General features: G+C 39.9%; 1 protein-coding gene across 1 annotated transcript in view; it reads left to right on the top strand.

The window, feature by feature from the left end:
* Positions 1-3815: 3815 nt before the first annotated feature.
* The window catches only part of PRKAR2A (protein kinase cAMP-dependent type II regulatory subunit alpha), a 72209-nt gene continuing 55947 nt past the window's right edge, over positions 3816-20077 (top strand). Inside the window, exons 1-2 of the mRNA XM_081935951.1 lie at positions 3816-4355; positions 19471-19506. Of these exons, the coding sequence (XP_081792077.1) occupies positions 4088-4355; positions 19471-19506 (304 nt within the window). The 5' untranslated portion in view covers positions 3816-4087. The remainder of the gene's footprint in view (positions 4356-19470; positions 19507-20077) is intronic.

Raw genomic sequence — 20077 nt, 5'->3', positions numbered from 1 at the left:
TCTTCCTCCTCTTGTCAGACCAAGAGCAACACAGACATATTTATACTGACAACATACAATGGCGTCCTCAATCAACAGCCTGTATATTACTGACGCAGAAACCTGACAATGGGTTTTAAGGACAGACAAGTGTCAAGTGCTTGTCTATCTGCCAAGTTCTGTGTTTTTATTTAAAAGTACTAAACTTTATTCTTTGTGGGGGTTGCCAGTTGCCCCACACAAAAATCAAAACAGCCCAAAGTCAAAGCACAGATTTTGCAGACATATAGCTGTTACTCTAATCAATGAACAAGGTTTCACTTGTAGAGAAAATGTACCGCATTCATAAAATATTTGCAAAGTTCATTTTCAAAGATATTGACTGCTTAACAACTGATAACACTTTTTGTGCATGAGGAAAATATAGTGAGCATTTCTTATTTCCACAAATTTAACTTTCATTTCATTTCTTTTCTAAAAGTACAAAAGAACAAAAGTTCCTGTACGTTCTGAATCTTTGTTTCATAATTCAAATCTCTCACCTTAACTGTATTTTTTAGAAATTTCATCCATTAGGGACAGGACACAAATGGAAGAGTATTGTATGTGGGAATGACTTGAAAGTCAGAAGGAAGAGCTGCAGACCAGAGAACCATCATGCAAAAGGTGCCTTGTAGCACTGATGGTATCTAGTTGAGTAATACAATGTTTGCAAGAAGACAACCAAGCTCAGGGAGCACCAAAAACTTCACAAAGGCGTCTCAGCCCACAGAAGCAAAAGGAGCTTGGAAATTATCTCAAATCCCTAATGTTCTGGAAAATCTCTAATTTTCTGGAAAGTAAAAGTGCTTTCAGACTTGCAACATTTTATCACTTTGATCTGACAATAAAGATAGGGTTGATACTCATGGTTTGTATTTCCTGCCTGTACTACTTCAAAGGGGTGACAAGTATGGATAACCTAGAACAGTAATGGTGAACCCTTTTCACCTTGGGTGCCAAAAGCATGTGCGCACAGCTTTCTTGGAGCCTGGGGAGGGTGAAAACGCCCGTTTCCGACTTCCAGTGGGCTTGGTAGGTCCTTTTTCCCCCCTCTGGCTCCAGAGGCTTTTTAGAAGCCTGGGGAGGGCAAAAAATGGCCCAACACGCAAACCGGAAGTTTGGGAATGGATTTCCGGGTTGCCCATTGGGCCATTTTTCTCCCTCTGGAGGCTTCAGGGAAGACTTCAGAGGATGAAAAACGTCCAAAAATCAAGCCCAAAAATCAGCTGGCCAGGGCAACACCTCGTGTGCCCTCAGAAATGGCTCTGCATGCCACCTGTGGCACACGTGCCATAGGTTCACCATCACGGACCTAGAACTATAGAGCTGGGGTTAGGAAAATGAAAGCTTAGAATGAGCTGAAAGTAGCAAGAGATACAAAGATCAACAGATTTTTTTTAGTTATGTTCAAAACATAAAGAACGAGCATGCGAACTGCTCAGTAAAGAAGGCTAAATGCTAATAAAGAAAAGCTAGACCTATCCAACTCTTATATTCAGTCTAAAAAAGAAACCCCAAACCCTTTTACTAGGAAAGCAGGATGAAGGGATAGAATTTAAGTTTGAAGTTAATAAACCTCCTTACTTTGTGTTTAAATTTCCAGGATCTGATAAACTGTATACTTGGAAACTAGTTGAAGGACAGTTTCTGGGAAAACACTTATTTATTATCCTTCAGAAATCCTCCAGTGAAGTACCAAATGACCAGCAAATGTTACTTCTGACCTTCCAAAAAGGAAAAATCCATGCTTGATGTTGATCCCGAGAAGATTCCAGAGCACATCATAGGTTAGTCTATAAACAACATGAAACAAATGCTATAATTATCCAGCCATGTACAAATCCTGCTAGACCAAACTTATTTTTTTGGTCAGATTGCACATATTAGGAATGCTGGGAACACAATATGCCTTTATTTCAACAAACATTTGACAAATTGAATGGCCTGATGGCCAAATGGATATAAAGGTTGATGGGCATATTTTGCTTTAGTGCTCCATCTATGACTTGGAGTCTTTCTTTAATGCACCACGTGAGGCTCAGCTGGCTTGCTGAACAGCATACCAGAGGAATACATTTATTGTTTTATTATTTTAAAGGGTTTTAAGACAGCAAGATTTCTTAAATGACTTACTGATAATCATGAAAACATAATATTTTTTGCATGGAAATTCTCAATCTGAAAGACATGACACAAAAGGAACAAAGAGAAAATCTCAGTACTGATAAAATTAAATATTTCACATGTAACCTATATGCAAATCAGAAGCAGTTAAGGGCTGACAGAATAGTTTTCTGAGCAGTTTAACATTGCTATGCAATGTTAACTAACACTTGGGAAACATGTGATCTCATGAGGTTTTTGTGATATAACTCAACCCAATATTGTTACATCACCAAGGCTAACCTCTTGAAATTGAGGTTTTAGGCTCTTGCTAAATCTAAGGTTAGCAAAAGCTAACTCCAAGTAGGTTATGAACAGTTCATTGTTTAGTATATCAGAAATGAATGAGGTATGCAAGTGATTAAATATAAATGCTTGTTGGCCCATAAGACTCATGACCCTACAGTCCAAATCCTAGTGGCTACAGCATTTAAGTCATTGAGGCCAATTCCATACTCAGTATAAGAATCTAGATTAAAGCTTCCTGCCACATATGGTAGTTGTGAAGCCTCGACTTGTATACACCCAATGGAGTCTCCCACTTCTCTGGATATTTGGTGCCACTTCCAATTTGGTGCTTGCTTCCCTTCTGTTTAAGAAAAAAGCAGAAGGCATCTAGTCCATATTCAGAGCAGCATCTCTATCCTTTGTAAGAAGCAGGGTTGTAGGGATTCAGTTTAATTTTTTTTATCTACCAGGAAACACATTTTAGGGACCTCTTGGATTAGTAAAATAGGAGAGCTAGATGGGAACAACAACTTGTGATAATCAAGAGCTGACATAAAACTGCCAATTATTCCACTACCTGAGCTAACACTGATGAAATAGCAAGATAAACTCTTTCCTTCTTTTACTAAATGTAACTCTTCTCTCTCCCATACATCTAAAAAATGGTTAATAATGCAATGACGCCACAACCAAAAACATGATTTTTAAAAAAATATCCAGAAGTTTATCCCCCTCGTTTTGAAAACCAGGAAAACTAAAAATAAGATCCGCTTTGGAAAATTTTTTACGTATGCACGTTGACACGCTTAATTCACATTTTTCAAACAGCTGCCTTTAGGTAAAAGCAGCTGGATAAGATGGTGGTTCAGTGTCGAGGTCGAGCCTAGTGACAATTTCTGAACAATTCTTTGAGGTGTGTGTATCATTTACGGATTGGGAAAGTTACTAAAGAAGTTACTAAAGAAAAATCGTCGCGTATTTTCCAACGGTCATCGGGAAGACAGCGAATCGATGTCAACCCGAAGCACAACATCACCGCAACCCAACCCTTTCCTTCCCCACAGCCGGCTAGAACCCGCGAAGGAATTAACAGTACCAAACGCTGGGTCGCCCACCTGAAACCCGGCCTTCCTCTGCGCACGCGCGACATCCCATCGCCCAATCCTTCCATATTAACAGTTACTCCTTTAAACCCCGTTCCATTCGCGCGCCCCTTCTTCGGTATTGTGACGCAAATGATTCCACCCATATTTTTTTTATTCACGCCTCCTCGAGCGCCGGCACCGCCCCCTTTTTCTCCCACCCACCCACCCCGCCTTCGCTCGCCCCCTCGCTCGCGCTGTTGGCCGTTTCCTGCTTGGAGACGCGTAGAGCGTTGTGAGCTTCCGTCCCAGTCCCTCCCTCCCTCCCCCCCCGCCCCGTCCCCCCCCACCCTCAGTCCCTTTCTTTCTCGCGTGTCAGGCGGCGGCGCGAGCGCGGCTCCCTCGGCGCTGAGGGAGAGCAGAGGGCTCCGAGAAGGGGAGTGAGCCGCGGTGGGGAGGCCCCGGCGCCGGGTCCCGTTTCGGAAGCCTCAGGGGCGGAGGCGTGCGTCGGAGTCGGCGACGACGGTTGTGGCAGTTAGGGCGACGACTTCGGTCTTCTTTTCCCTGACTTGAATTTCGTTCGGCTCGCCAACATGAGTATCGAGATCCCGCCAGGTTTGTCGGAGCTGCTGCAGGGCTACACCGTGGAGGTGTTGCGGCGCCGGCCGCCGGATCTCCTGGACTTCGCCGCCGAATACTTCGGTCGCCTGAGGGATTCCCGCGACCAGCAGCTGCGCGAGGCGGCGGCCGCCAGGGGCAAAGGAGTCAACTTCGACGGGGAGCCTATGCAGACCGAGTCAAACGGCGAAGAGTCGAGGAGGGAACCGGAGGCCGAGGAGGACTCCGACTCCGACTTCGAGCGTGAGTTGCAGTCGGTGGGAGGGGGGTGTTTCTCGCCACCCGCTGCGCAACCTTTTCTCCCGTTTTTCCTGTCGAATCCGAAGATCCTCACGTGCGGAGGACTTTCTCTTTTTTTTGTTTTTGCACGCGGGCTTCTCTCTCTCTCTCTCCCACCCCCCCCCCAGCCCCGGCGGCTCTAGGTGTTAGGATGGGGGAGCCCTTGGGCGGGTTAGCAGCCGCCGGTTTTACGGTGCTTCCAACATGTCGTGCGAACGGTGGAGAGCGGAGAAGAGAGAAGGAGAGAGAGCTAAAGCTCTCCGCTATGCGAAATCCTGCCCTGCCGCCCTCAAAGCAACGGGGGCGGGGAGGCAGGGTATAAATTTACCAGGTTTTTTTTAAAAAAAAATCATTTATTTTGACAAACGTAAAAGATAACAGATATAAGCATAAACGTAAGTATGAACACAGTAAATGGTACGAATAAATGGAGACAGTAGGACAGGAACGTTAGGCAAGCTGGTGCGCTTATGCACGCCCCTTAAAAAAGAATAGATATTTACTGCTCTCCCTTAACGCATTAAGGCTGCAATTTAACTGTACAGTTAATATAGCCATGGCCAGAGCATTGTTTGCGGTATTGGCGGGTGGTGGTGGGTGGGAGGTTGGCCTTTGAATGCGGAAAAGTAGGTGTGACCTTGTGTAGAAAAATAAGACCCTTTTTAGTGTGTTTTTGCTTCTTTGCTTCACCCCGTTTGTTTTGACGTGGAGGGGAAAAGAAAAACGGTAGCTGGATCATTTCAAATTTTACTTACACTCCTGCCTCACTTCATTCAATATCTCTGAGTGACTATTGCTCCAGGCAATGGAGGTGACTTTTGAATGAAAATCTTTCCTTCTCCATTATTTTTTTAAAAAAGAGAGCCAGCTGGAAAAAAAACCCTGCTTCTAAGGTATTCCTTGTTTCTTGATTAAAGAGAAAGGGAGGGGAGGCCTAAAGAGGCATTAAATATACTGTTCTTTGTGATTTTAAGAGTAGGGGCAGCCTTTTCAGTGTCCAGGGTTTTTTGGGCGGAGGTATGTGTGATCAGCTGTATGGAGAAGAGAATAGAGCCTGTAAGATTGGAACACAACAACTTGTGAACAGTAGTTTGTTTTAAAATAGTATATAAGAAGGAGGGAGGGAGAGAAAGATCGGAAAAGATCTTATCTTGAATGATATCCTCCCCTTCTTAGTAAAGGAATTTCTTGAAGATTCTTCCAAGAATCTGGCCATATTCTACCATGTTTTTCCTTGAACACAGCAGCTTTTTTACATCTTATCCATTTTGTAAGTCCTACATTTAAAACAATATTTAGAGAATGTTTTCCTGTATTGTCTCATTGTTTTATTTACAACATATTTACTGGTAAGCAATGAAAACTATTTTTAAAACTCATTTCTAAATAGCTATTTGCATATTCTTGGTTCAAAATTGGATTAGTTCATGTTCAAAATTGTCCAAAGGAGCTTGCCAAAATGTGGATTAATTATCTCATAATTTGAACATGGTTTAAATTGCTAATCCACAAAGGAAGCCTTTAAAAATATTCTGAGTACAGGGACCAGAAATTTGAGGAGAATGTATCATAATGTATCAGGATTCGATTATTCAGTTCACCCCCCATTGGAGAACATTTAGGGAATCTTAGAATTAAGTGATATCAATGTTGTCAGACACAACATTCTATTTTTGTAAGTGTCAAAAGTGAAGGTGCTGTTTGAAAACCTTAGTGATAGAATAGTTAGTGTCCTAACTTTTGACAGTTAATTGAGAGGTTAGTTCTGTTGATACAGCTTTCTGATCTCTTTTCCCTGATTGGTAAGTTATGTGCTATGTACTGTATATAAGTGAGTTGACATGTTTCTAAGTTTAGCATATGATAATAATCAGGGAAGAGGAAGTTTTCAGAGAAATTGGTATTCTGAATTGTATCTTTGTAACTAAAATGGTTATGATGCTAATGAGATACTTTTCCTGAGATGGGAAGCAGGGAAGACCCAGTTAAAAAGCTGTTTTTGTATGGTGTGTATGAGGCTGTTGCCAGGGAGAGCAAAAGTGAACAGAAATGAAATGCTGTGCATTATGGGGAAATTCTTCACTTTCTAAGTGGTAAAATATTGGTAGGGCTTTTTGTAGAAAAAAATCATTTCTGAAGACCTGAAATTAATGCAACATGTAATACACAATACACAAAATTTTAAAAATGTGGATTAATTAGGTAGTGTCAAGTCTTATTAGGCATGGCAAATATTAAACAAAATGAATATTAAATTAAGCCTTGCTGTTAAATTTGGAAAAACTATGATACTCTTTTTCAAATGTGGATCAATTTAGTAGGTCTAGATTGTGCTTTTACCTCCAAACCAGACTTATAATAAAATTAATGAATTAATATTCTGAAGTCAGAAATAGTTACCTTTATCACTATGAAAGAGAGTGACTAATTGAAGCATTTAAGATGTACAGAAAAAGTTAGATCAGTTATTAACAATAATAACTTAGAACCTTAGTATTTAAGTAGCTTCAAATGCCATTAAGATGAAGGAGGATATAAATCAAAATGTTTTCCTAGATACTTTGTAAAGTATTTATGTATGGTAAAATAAAACTTTGCTGTTATATCCATTAAATTAAACATTGTTAGAAAAGCACATGCATTTATAGAGCATGCCTCAGTTTTAATTTTCTAAGGAAAGACCAATTTGGAAAAGAAAGCAAAAATACAGTTTCCTAGTAACTGTTAAAATAACAAAATAGAGTGGTTGGAGTAAAATGATAAATTTGATAGTGTAAATAGCAGCAGTTGGTGTACGGTAATTAAAAAATTCTGTCTGTTAACCATGTTAAAGCAGTGATTCAGAACATACTTGTTGGGAAGGAAGATTCATTGAAATAGAACAATTTTGAGAAAAAATTGTTGGAATAAACTGTTGAAACACTTAATGGTGATTATGCAAAATTTCCTTTAGTTTTAAGGCATTTTAACATAATTCAATGTTTAATTTGACATGTTTTTGTGAAAACTCATTAAAATAGCCAGAAAACCCATTTTGTTGGTATATTAAATATCACAGTACAAGAGTAAAATGAATAAAATATACTGTACCTTACTATGTTTGCTATATAGCTATAAAGGTAAATTGTCTATTGATTTGAGCATAAGCCTTAATGATTACACAGATTATTGAAAAGAGGATTAAAATATGGGAAAAGAGTGGTAACTGACCAGACTGGATTATAACTCCTTTATGATAAGAAGCCGAATCAAGTGGGATGCAGATATTGTAATCTTTAACTATTTTTATGCTGGAAATTGGAGATAAGCAATGTTTAGAGGGGCACAAATGTGCATTAGGTGAAAAAGATGTAACTCTAAATAATTAATTGGAAAGCATAATTTATTTTTGTAGTACTACAGTTCTTGTGTTCGCAGGATAAGATAGTCCTAGTACTGGCAAAATAATATATCATCTTGTTTATCTTTGGCACATAATAAATTCTGAGCAGTGTTTAGTCTGCTTTTATTTTGGGGGGGAATTTGATATATTCTCCTAGGCGCTGCTTGGAGTGTCTAACTTCAGCTTGCTGCCCAAGGCCTGAGTTCGAATTTCTTGTAGCTCCGCCCCTTGCTCTCCTCAGAGGCTCAGTTTTAAAAAACTCAGTCGCCCTACAGGACGCTTTTTGGGGTGCTCCAGTCCTTGTGCAGCAAACTGGACCCTTTAGATAGCATAGTGTAGCTCCTTTTTTGTTTTTTTGAGTATAGTTAGACAATTCCTTAGCGTTTGTTATTTTCTTCCTCCTGCGCTTTAACTAAAGGACTGAGGCAGGCTGCCTGCAGCGTGGCTTGCCTTCGTTTTCCACGATTGCAGCCGCTCCTCGGGGGGGTCATTCGGAATCTCCCAATGACCAGAGTGGGGTCAGGTAGGCAGTTAGGGACCCCAGGGAGGCATTAGGCTTCCAATTTCTCCCCCGGGGTTGCAAAATTGGCGCGATTTTCTCCCGGGCTTTTGCCTTTGCCGCGCAGCCTGCTCTCACAGATCGCCGCTGAGAGGATTCCTTAAATCCGGGCCTTGTTCTGGGTCTCCTGACGGGCTCCCCTTCCTCTCTAAACCTCCTAAGCGGCTGCAAGGGTTCTTTTGAGTCTACCAGACCATTCACTCTTGCCTATCAGCGCAGATCTGCAGGCACCCGGCCTTCTAGCCGGTGCCATAGACCAGCCCCACTTGCCTCAGCTTCTACAGGCCTCGAGCACAGCAAACCAGCAAGGCCTCATCTCATCTGACCTTCACCCAAGATCTGATGGAGAAGCAAGTGGATCCTCAGGCTGGTCCTACCACCAGCAAACGCAGCAGGCCCAACCCTGCTGCCAAAGGTGATGGGGTGGGGTGCCCAGCCAAGGGGAAGCGACCCAAGGTTCAGAAGACCTCCAAGGCCGCAGAGAAAATGGCTGAAAGGCGCCAAAAGGCTCTTGAGAAGCAGTTCCAAAGGGCCCAGTCAGCTCAACAGCAGCAGTCTTCTGCACCCTCACCCAGGGAGGAAGGGGCAATAATTCCTGCCCCCTCCCTCCAACAAGCTAAATCCATTCCCTTGCCAGCTGAGGAAGATTTTGGGTTTTCTCCCAATCCCTCTAGGGCCTCCCTTGGTTCCCCCAGCCATTCCCTGGTTGAGGATTCCCTGGATGGGGAGGGTTCCCTGGCCCCCTCCCAGGCTGGCCCAACCCTCCTCCAGATGCAGGAACCACACCTGTCCAAGGCCATGCAGGGCGTGGTGGAGCGCGCCATCGCTCAGGGTATTTCTGATGGCATGCAGCAGTTGGTCTCCAAGTTACCCCTTATGTCTGCTATTCCCAGCAAGGGCAGATCTGTGAGACCCCAGGCCCCTCTGGCTAGAGAGGTCTCTCCCACACCCACTGGCATCAGTGAGGTGTCAGACTGTGAGGAGGTTGAGCAGGAGGCCCCGGTCCTTTCAGAGGACGAAAACCCCACCCCAGAGGCCCCTTCCACCTCTGGTCTCTTAAACCCCTCCATGTTTAGAGCCATTCTGACCAAGGCCCGTGCCGCGGGCCCCCAAATGGGGCTCCCTCCGGCAGATAAACCCACCTCTGACCAAGGTGGCAAGGACACCATAGGGCCTCAGGATCCGGGCGCGGGGCTCTTTAAAGAAGTTCCCCCTCCCATTGATTTGGTTCCTGCCCCCCAACTGTTTCTGGACATCATCCAGCGACAATGGGCTCAACCAGGTTCCATGGCCAATCCCAGTGGAACTGATAAAAAGCTCTTTACCATGGAGGCCCCCCTCGAAGAGCTATTAAAACTTCCTCAGGTGGATGACCTGATTGTATCCCTCACCTCTACCTCGGCTCTCCCGGCTGACCTACTGGAAGGCCTTAAAGCGGAGGATAAAAGGGCGGAGTCAGCTGCTTTTTAAAGGGTTCTTGGAAATCTTTCTAAAATCTCTTGGTAGGTGGTGTCCTTCAGATTTTTTAAAGCAACTCTTATACTGAGGACAAAACAGGTTTGTCTCTTATGAGATTTCACAGTTGAAAAAATATGCCACATTCTACTGTTTTGGGAAGTATAGAGTATGTATAATTGAATTATGAAATACAACATTGTCTCTCTATGGTTCTATGGTATAAGAGCAATAAATCTACTTTAAAAATATATTTTAATCAAAAGCAATAATATAGATATGGCATTGTTCTCTGTGTGCTTTTCTTTTTCACCTGTGTTCCTTTGGTTACAATATTTGCCCCTCTTTTTCCTTCAAGTGATAGCATTCTAAGCAGATGCATTTTAATTTTTTTGTTGTCATAAATCATTTCTAAAATGACAATTATATTTCTTCTCCCCAAATTCCAGAAGTAGGATGAAACGTTATTAACTTTGCTGGAGCACTCTATGTTATGATTCTATCCTTGTTATTATGTATTGAAAGTAAATGTTCATGTCATGTAGTTTGTATGTATTAAACATTGTAATTGAACTCTCAGCTGTATAGTTATAGCTGATTAGTTTATTTTCAACATACTAAAAGTTTGTTTGGGTACTCATTTTATTAAAAAGGTGATGCTTTGAGTATTTTTTGCTCCCTAGTTTATCCATCTATTCCTATGCTAAATGTGTTAAAATTTTAAACTGCTTTGGAAATTTGAATGATGGATAAATTCTTATATCAATAATAAGGTCATATATTTGATATTTGCTTCTTAAAGTACATTAGATAAGATAATCAGTTGATAGTTGGGTGAAATTGTGCTACATTTGGTATATTTAATACCTGCAAACTTCCAAGCTTTCCTGAAGAACTAGAAATTCTCCTGTGCGCTGCTTGGAGAGTCCAAGCATGGGTTAAATTCAGTCTATTTGCCCAAGGACTGAGTTAATTGTTTTAGCCACGCCTCCTCTCCTCATTGAGGGCCAGTTCAAAAACTCAGTCCAGCCCCATTCGGACGTGTTTTGGGGGATTTCCTCAGTCCTTGGACAAATAAATTGAACTCTCCAAACTTAGTTAGCATTTTATTATTTTTGTCAACTAGATAGGGAAAAGAAGCAGCATTTCGCTTGATCGCCCCATTGCAGGCTGAGGGAGTCCGGAGACTCTATTTAAAGGACAGCTGAGCTGAGAGACGTGGGCGGCTGCTGGCGAGCGCGGGGATAGCAGGAGGCTTCCTCACCCCCCAGCTGTTTTGCGGCTCATTAAAAGCGCTCAGAGGCCTCGGCAGAGGCTCGGAACGCCGCAGACAGTTCCTGAAAGCTCCGGAAAGGCGTGGCGGCCATTTTAAATGCATTTTTGGCACGTTTTTTTCTGGCGGCCGTTTCTTGCTTCGCACTTTCTCCCTCAGCACGTAGACGCCGCAGGGGTGGATTGGCCTTCGTTGGGACGCTGGCAAGGTCTTTCCCCTCCACCGAAGAAAGCACAAGCGGCCTGGGAGAGGTTTGACCCCTTGGGGCATTCTCCCGTCTTTTGGACACATCTGAGAGGCCCGCAGTCATTAACCACATTCGTGCCTATCACTGGCCTACAGCTCCACATCTGCTGCTTCCTGATCAAGATTGCAGATGGCAGAGAAGTCCAAGAGAGCACCAGAGGAAGCCATGGACGCTGTGAAACGCAGTAGGCCAGATCCACCGGAGGTGGAGCAGGTGAAGGGTTCTAAGGGGAAGGGAGTACCAAACCCCAGAGGTGGCAGGGCCTTATCTAAGGCTGAGGCCCGCAGACACAAGGCCCTTGAAAAAACCTTCGAGAGGGCCAGGAAATTGTCCATCTCCTCTGGGCAGCCATCCAGGGACCCCAGCCCTTCATCCCAGCTCCAAGAAGTCTTCCCTCAGAGATCCCCAGGGCAGTGTAATTCCCCAGAGAGTACGAGGGAATATTTTCAGGCCTCTTCCCCTGCAGCCTCCCTGGGTTACCCAGAGTCGTCCTCTATCCAGGAGGAAATTTGTCCTTTTGGCTGTGATGAGCCTGAAGAGGAACCTTTCCCCTCCGGACATCCCATCAGGGGACATTCTTTGTCTAAAATTCAAGTGAAGTTGTACACTACAGTACTGAAATGTAGCAGTACATGTGGCCATATAGTAAAGGTTGCAAATGTTGTGTGCATAAAACAGTGGCAGGCAGGCAGGCAGGCAGGCAATAGTTAAAAAAAGTTTTGTTTACATTGATAGCTAAATTACAAGGATATCCAGAGTATCCCTCTTATATTGGGTTTAAAATATTTACAATGAAGTTCCTCAGTTCCTGAGTACTGTAATTGTTTCCTTGCTTTTTAATATATTAAGAAATTCAAAGAAACATTAAAATTCTAGAATGCAGTGAAGTTTATACTCAATGAAATAGGATTTGCTTTCCTCTTCTAATGGGAACATTGAATACAATATTGAAGAAAGCAGATAGAGGGAGGTGATAATAGAAATGCATCCCTACTTTTTCATATCTATATGCAGTTGCTCGATGTGGTCATACATTGGTTGTTTTGATCAGGAGTGGAGAGACAAACTTACAGAAAACCAATCTTATCACGATTGAGTGGTTGTGACTATAAGCACACTACGACTCAAGAGAAATACAGTATTTGTTTCTGGGCAGGGTTACATCCCTTTCAACACAACTGGCTTAGAACTTGGGATGGTGGGCCTCTCCTGGACTTCACCTTCTATTTGAATTGCATATGGAAGCTGTGGCAAGAATTTAACCTTTTTTGCAGGAGGTGGTTTTGGAAATCCAAGAGGCCGTGATTGGAGTGCTGTATTGTAGTTCACCCCATATGTAGTTCCTTTAAAGGTTGAACAAGTTCAACACTCACTAATCCAAGTGCTGGTGGGCTGTTCAAGATATGTCTCTATAACACTGCGGGAAGTCACATTGCTACTCAGTTTCTGGATTCAATTATAAGTGCCGGTTTTTACCTTGAAAGCTCTGCTTGCCTAGGACCTAACTGTGAACAAAGTCACCTGTCCCAAAGTGAATCTGGCCATTCTGTAAGCCCTGGGAGATAGGGATTCTATTTACAGGGACACCATAGCAGGAAATAGAAATAATAGCTACAACATTTCATCTGTTCCTCTTCCTGATGATTTAGGTTAGCTTATCTGTTTGAACTGCAGAAGTAATGACCTGCAGAATAGCAAAAAATTCTTTCAGTTGAAATATGTTTTTTTAAATACTCAATTCCTTTGTAAATCAATGTGATAGTTTGAGCAGAGATTTTAGCTTAGGGGAATGTGTTTCTATACTCTTTATTATGGATTATAGCTTAGCTGAACATGGGAAATTAGCACAGTGATCTATTTGATAGACAACAGCCTGGTATAGTGTGATAAGTTAGCCTATATAATTGAACTTTTTAATTACAGTCTTTGACCAGCATTAAAAAATTATATGTATGACTGTCCTATTTGGAAATAATTGGGGAAAGTAAAGTACATATCAGCATATAATATAAGGGACATCAGCCTTCATAGTTAGGGCAAAGTTAAACATTAGTTAAGGGCAAAGGTTCTAAGGATAAGAAGTCTCATGAAATCTAACCACCAACACTTCAGAAGGAAGAACACTAAAATGGGGTGTGGAAAAAGCCCATTTATATTTACCTTGAATAAATATAGATGGCCTTTTTCCATAGTCCATTTTGATCTATCCTGATTGTATAAATATCCAGCAATAGAGGGTTTGCAGCAGTTAATATTTGGTGATAAAATTCAGGAACACTGGTGAGATTACTCCAACAATGTCTCTGTTTGGTCTTTGTCATTGATTTAGCTTCCACAAGTTTTGGCTTTTTTCCAGACTAAGTAGAATTACGGTAATATTCGTCCCATGTCTTGGGTCTTCTTTGTTTGCCTCCATTCTGTTAAAGTTTAAAACATGCTAGCATGTTTTCTTAACTAGACTTTACTCGTGGCAGTAATGTCTTAGACCTAGTCTAGATACATTCATTTTTCATATATTTGTTTTGTCATTTGCTTCTAATTCATGTTCTCATCCTGGAAATGATCAAATTGATTCAGTGTAGTCCTTTATGATATTCCACATTCATTAATCATTCATTCTTACACACTCTGTTTTACTACAAAATGCACACTTAAGCACTTCATCACTTTTACTTTCAACAGTTTTGTTTCTCCTGACATATCCAATTTAATTGACAAATACAACTTAATAAAGTGGATAGAAGCTGGCTTTTATATATAGCTGTTTTTGCTTCTTTAAACCAGGAAATTTTTATTTTGGGCAAGTTTGGCAGTTTCAGGGTCACATAATGATTTATTGCCTAAGGTTGTTCCCAACTTTCTAGTGAAAATATTTTTTCTTCATGCATCAAAGATCTTTGACTATACTTTATAGAGGCCTCATAAAATAGGCTGAATTTTCTTTCAACAAATGTTTATAATAAATCCTCACAAGATATCTCATACTCTTTATCATATTTCTGTCAGCTTTTGCACATTTTAAAATTTCTTCATCTCCTTTTCTACTTTTGCTAAGCATTCTGTCAAGGTATTTAAATTCATGTACTTGCCTGTCCATTTTTCCTGCCAAAAGACAACAACTAACTACCCTTAGATTAGCAGACCTTGGTTTAGCAGATTCAATGGATGAAATCCATTTGCCATTTTCAACATGCATTATACATTATGGATTTTATGCATTTAGCAAATGTATAAAATGTGTATGCCGCTCATACACATTTGTAAAATCTATAACATACAATATGCAAAATCTATCCCATCCGTTGTTTTGTGAAGGTATAATAGACCTATTTCCCTACATTAGTTAAACTGGTGTTTCAACTGTGATCCATTGATTTCATATCCATACTTTTCATTATTTTACTTTTAAAATTTGCTACAAAATGTTTTGGTTCTCAGCCAGCACAGTATCATTTGCATACAGAGAAACACATGCATTCACGTCCCCATAAATAACACAAATTTATCATCACAACAATCATTCCTTATATGTTTATCCATAAATACATTAAGCAACAAAGAGAACATTATATATTTTATTTATTTCTTAGGGTTTCAGGACTATAGCAAGTCTTCCCTTGCTATATCTCATTAGAATGGCAGATTCTTTCCAGAGAAGGCAATCCCAAAGATACCAAGGTCTATTTTATAAAAGGATTTAGAGGTGACATCAGCATCTTGAATTGCACCCAGGACCCTACTGACAATCATGGCAGCTCCTGATGTAATGATGTTTCATAGGAGAGACAAATCATACCCATTATTTCTCAGGCCATTGCATTCTGGACCAGCAGAAACTTCCAAATCATCTTTGAAGGCAGTCCCATAAGAGCAAATTGCAATACTAGTCCTCCACTTATAACCATTCATTTAATGACCATTTGAAGTTACAACTGCACTGAAAAAAGTGACTTGTGACCGTTTTTCACATGACGACTACAGCATCCTTACAGTAATATGATCAAAATTTGGATTTCGAGTCTCTGGGGAAGCTGGCAGCAAAGAATGCAAATGGCGATCACCTGATTATGGAGTGCTGCAACTGGTTGTAAGTGTAAATTGGTTGCAAACTGCTCAGCAATTATAAACATGCAATCATGAAGGTGCTGGGACAGTTGGAACTCTGAGAACCAGTCATAAATGCCATTCAGGGCCATTGTAACTTTGGATTGTCACTGAACAAATAGTTTATAAGTCAAGGACTACCTATAATATCTGGCTAATAAATAAAGCTTAGTATCTATCTAATACCAGCAATATGTGACTACAGATTTCTTTGATTTTTGTGGAGTCATCCAGTTGGCATATAAGTTTAATAAAATATGATTACACAAAAAATTATCTGCCAAGATATGCTTTTGTTCAACTGATCCAAGTACCAACAATGATGTTGATAGGTGAAAGAAATAAGGGCAGTATATGGAGAAGTTGGAAGGGGTTAGAAAATTCTGAAAAATGGACTACTGATAAAGAGGCTTGACACTTGGATCTCTTGAAATGCCAGAAAGCTATCAGGGAAATAATATAACAGGGAAACAGTTTTTTTTAAAAGGAACCTAAAGAGGATTTGAGAAATTATAGTTTGGCCATTATCTGTCACAGCAAAATCAACATTCATATTCAATCATGCTGGAAGAAAATCAGCATGATTCCACAAAGTTAAATCCTGCCTCACTATGCTGTTTTTTTTAAAATTAGCACTTGAATGAAGGTGACCCTTTCAGTGTTGCATGTTTGAATTTACACAAATGTCCTCATTAAACACTCTTGAGTAAACCGTATTATCATAGTATAAGAAGTCCTGAAGAAGTGATAAAAACTAAAGGTTTTTTAAATACTAGAGTTAACAGTGAAACAATGGCAGGAAATGATATGTCTTGCTCTTCTGTTCGGAAGCACTCCAGAGGCACTTAGGTAGCTACTCTACAGTATGAGAAACAATATCCTGGGCTAAGTTCCTTAAGTTGCTGTATTCTTTTGTGGATCTCAAAGACTGCAAGAGTTGAGTAGTGGAGTTGTGGAAAACCTTAGGGTTGTTTTGTCTGAGCACGCAGAAGAACCAGTTTCCTAATCTACAGGATAAGAATACATAGCTGACCATGCCACTGCACTTGTGGATCTTCAAGACCTTACCATAATGACAGGAACAGATTTGCCCACCTCTACCATAGTGAGCAATAAAACCCACAAGGATCTAAACCTTTCCTCTTATATAAAAAATGACAATGGCAGTGAAAGCAGACAAGTATTCTCTGCTTGCTATTACTGTTTGTCTTCAACACTGGAAATGTAATGATTCTAGGCAGAAAAAAGATGTCTTTCGTAAAATGCTAGAGTTAATTTGGGGGGAGTGAAAAATTTCACTACATGATTGTTTTGCCTCAAGTTATTTTGAAAGAGACTGTTATATAGCTGATTTTTAAAATTTGTTCCAGTTCTTCAGGAAAAATAAAATAAAGGATGCCAGAAGAAGGGATTACAATTTAGGAACTTTGCACTTTCCCCCTAGATTTTCATGTTTCCCTATGAATGAAATTTTGCTTATTAGTAGCAGGTTATGGGTGGAAATAAGACATTCATCAGAGGAAGGAAGGGTTCTTCAATCTAATATGTAGGAGAAGGTATGCCATCAGAAATTCTTTTTGCCTTCCAGTAGTGGGAGTTTCTGATTCTGTGCAGAAGGAAGACTAGAATCCAAATGATGGAGAGAAAGAGAGTGCCCAGTGGTGGATTAAGGCCCACAGGTGCCCTAAATACTGAAAAATCTTGGTGCCCCCTCCTTTGTACATATGGTACAAATATTCATTGTTTTTTCTTTCTTTCTTAACTTTGTGGTGCCCCCTTGGGCCTGGTGCCCTAAGCAAGTGCTTAGTCTGCTTAATGGTTAATACACCACTGAGAATACCCGTGTATTTCTTTGAAGACGTCACCTTACATTGTGGGAATGAGAGGTAAGGCTTACGTACAGGCATGCGTAGAAACTACCATGGTCTCAGTGGCTGTTTATCTTGGAAGCCTACAACCTCACCTAATTAGCAGAACCAGATGCTGGAATAAGGGAAAGGTGATGCACAGTCTGTTATCTTTAGCTCATTAATTCACCAGAGCAAAGGCATGAGTTATCCTTGGCCTGAATATCTTTCTGAATTCACTAGGGAAGATTTGGGGGAGTGAACCTGTTATTGCTAATGTGTTGTTGCTCTGTGCTTTGCTTGTAAAAACTTTATAAAAGCCAAATAAACTCTGCGAGAGGCAGACAGATTTTTGGACACAAACTGCATGATTGATTTCTGAAACCTACATTACATGGAGATTCTGTTAAGCAAAAAGATGCAGTCAAAGGAATAACATTGCTTTCATGATCCATTCCCCCCCTGATTCACAGGATCTGTTTTTGTTGCTTGCGTTTTATTCCTCTTAAGTTCATTTTTAGCTGAATGAATTTTCTGTTGACATACTTGCTATTTCTGTTGACATATACCAGTAGTTGCTATTTGTTAGCTGGTTGCTGTTGTGATATCAGTTTTAGATCATTTATTATTATTTTGCTAACATACAGCTGCTTATATCAGGGTCTCCAAACTGGGTAACTTTAAGACTTGGGGACTTCAACTCCCAGAATTCCCCAGCTAGCAATGTTAAAATTGCCAAGGTTGCACACCCTGATTTATTTTTACCTGAGACAAAGGAAAATGATTAGATTTGATATTACATGCATATGCATAACATGGATTAGACTTTAAATGAATAGAAATAGTTTCATATTGATTGTTGATCTTGTACAGCTTTAAAATTCATGTCAGAATATTTGATAGTAGCTAGTATTTGATAGCAAATGGAACTGAAAAACATAAATCAGTAAGTCATTGCAGACCTTTAAAAAATCTATCTCACCCTCCACCCTCACTTAAATGAAGCTAAAAGTGTTTCCTCATTTTATTGGTAATACAAGATACCAGTGATGAAATAGATTAATCCACATATAAAGTTGAACATTCATCTTCATGTCCCAATTACTTATAGATAGCTAAATCTATTTCCTGCCTGATAGCTATTCCTTGACCAGAATTAGATTCTGGTAGATGTTTTCAAAAGAGAAATGACTATACCCAAATGGTGATTCCTGGAAAGCAATTTTACAGCAAGATTGATTATGGAAGATAGCATAAAAGTGAGGTTTAATCTAGAACTACAGGTAGTCCTCAAGTTACAACCATAATGGAGTCTGCTCATCACAGTTGTAACTATTTTGCACCAGTCATTAAGCAAATTACTGTAATTGATGAGCAAACCAATTGTTCTCTATGGGTGCAGTTTTACTGAAAATAAAGATTACTAAAGAGGTAAAGGACAGTTTTTGGCATAACTGCGAGTGGTGGTGGGTGGATCTGTCTGAAGTTTGAATCTGGGTCATAAGTACCCCACAGGTAGATCATGTAAGTACCCCACAGGTAGATCATCTAAGCAACTATTTGTAAGTTGAAGACTATTTATACGTAACTTTTTACTATGTACTCTAATAGTTTGTGAGCATCCGTTTCATGAAAATTAAATCCTAGGAAATGCTGTAAAAGCACAGCAAATTGCTTTGGGTAGTTCTTACCTACAAAGAAAGACCTTCATCTAACAAATTACTGAGCTGTGCATTTTATTGTATTTTAGGTATATCGGCCAACCTGATATTTAAGCAGCAATTTACTTTAGTCAGCCAAGAATTTCATACTTGTTCATGGACTGCATATAATATATGTTCTACTTCTCCTCTGTGTTTATGTGAGAATTGAAGAAAAAAACTGTTATAGGAAGGAAAGCCTTTCTTCTGTGCCCAGTTTATAAAGGCGGTTTTCCTATTCTATTCTCTTCCAGCAGCACATAATTTGTTTTAAGCTTAAAGTTCTTGGAGGTATCTTTTTGTCAGGGCTTCAAGATAAATTCAGGAAAATCTTAACATTAAATATGCAGTTAAAATAATGCTTTGGAAGTTTAATTAAAATCAGTAATAATAAAAAGCCAGCCTGTTATAGGATGACAATTTGATAAATCTGTTGTTAGATAATTATGATCATCTTTAATAATTCAACTAGTTATTTCCTAACTTACCGGACTTTTTTGTTTCTGTTGTAGCTCCTGTTATTAACAAGTTTAACAGAAGAGTATCAGGTCAGTATTCTTTTATCATATAATGTAAACAGCTGTTTCAGTGATTACTTTAGTGTGTGTGTATTTTTCTAGTGTTGCTAAATAGTAAAAAAAGGATTTGCAAAAAATAACATTTTGTGTAGCTGGAAGTTTTTAAAAAACCAAGTATTGACTTCAGGAAAATTAGAAAGAGAAAAAAAGAAAAATTGCAGCCCTAGATTGTTTTAGTATGGAAGTAAAAGCTGTTGGCTTTTACTCTAATATAAAGGTTAAAATTAGGTTTATGGAATAAAAAGCGAAAAAGTCATAATATTGACTAAAATATTCAGGCCTTTCCTTGAACAAACATGTGAGAGGATAGAATATTTTTAAATTTGCTTCACAGTAAACATGACAGACAGCCTTATTTTGTTCCAAATTTCTGATTTTATTTATTGCTTTGTATTTCCCAAGGGTTATATACTACTCCAATTAAAACAATGATTGAATATGTTATATTCCTCAGAACAATGTAGGACAAAATTACATCAAACAGAGAACTACAAATAACATAGCAATAAAATCGTAATACTGTTATATTGAACAATATCAT

This window comes from Natrix helvetica, assembly GCF_964273705.1.
Source record: "Natrix helvetica genome assembly, chromosome: 1".
Taxonomy (NCBI): Eukaryota; Metazoa; Chordata; class Lepidosauria; order Squamata; family Natricidae; genus Natrix; species Natrix helvetica.
The sequence above is the reverse complement of the archived record's forward strand: the minus strand, read 5'-3'. Positions and strand labels throughout refer to the sequence as shown.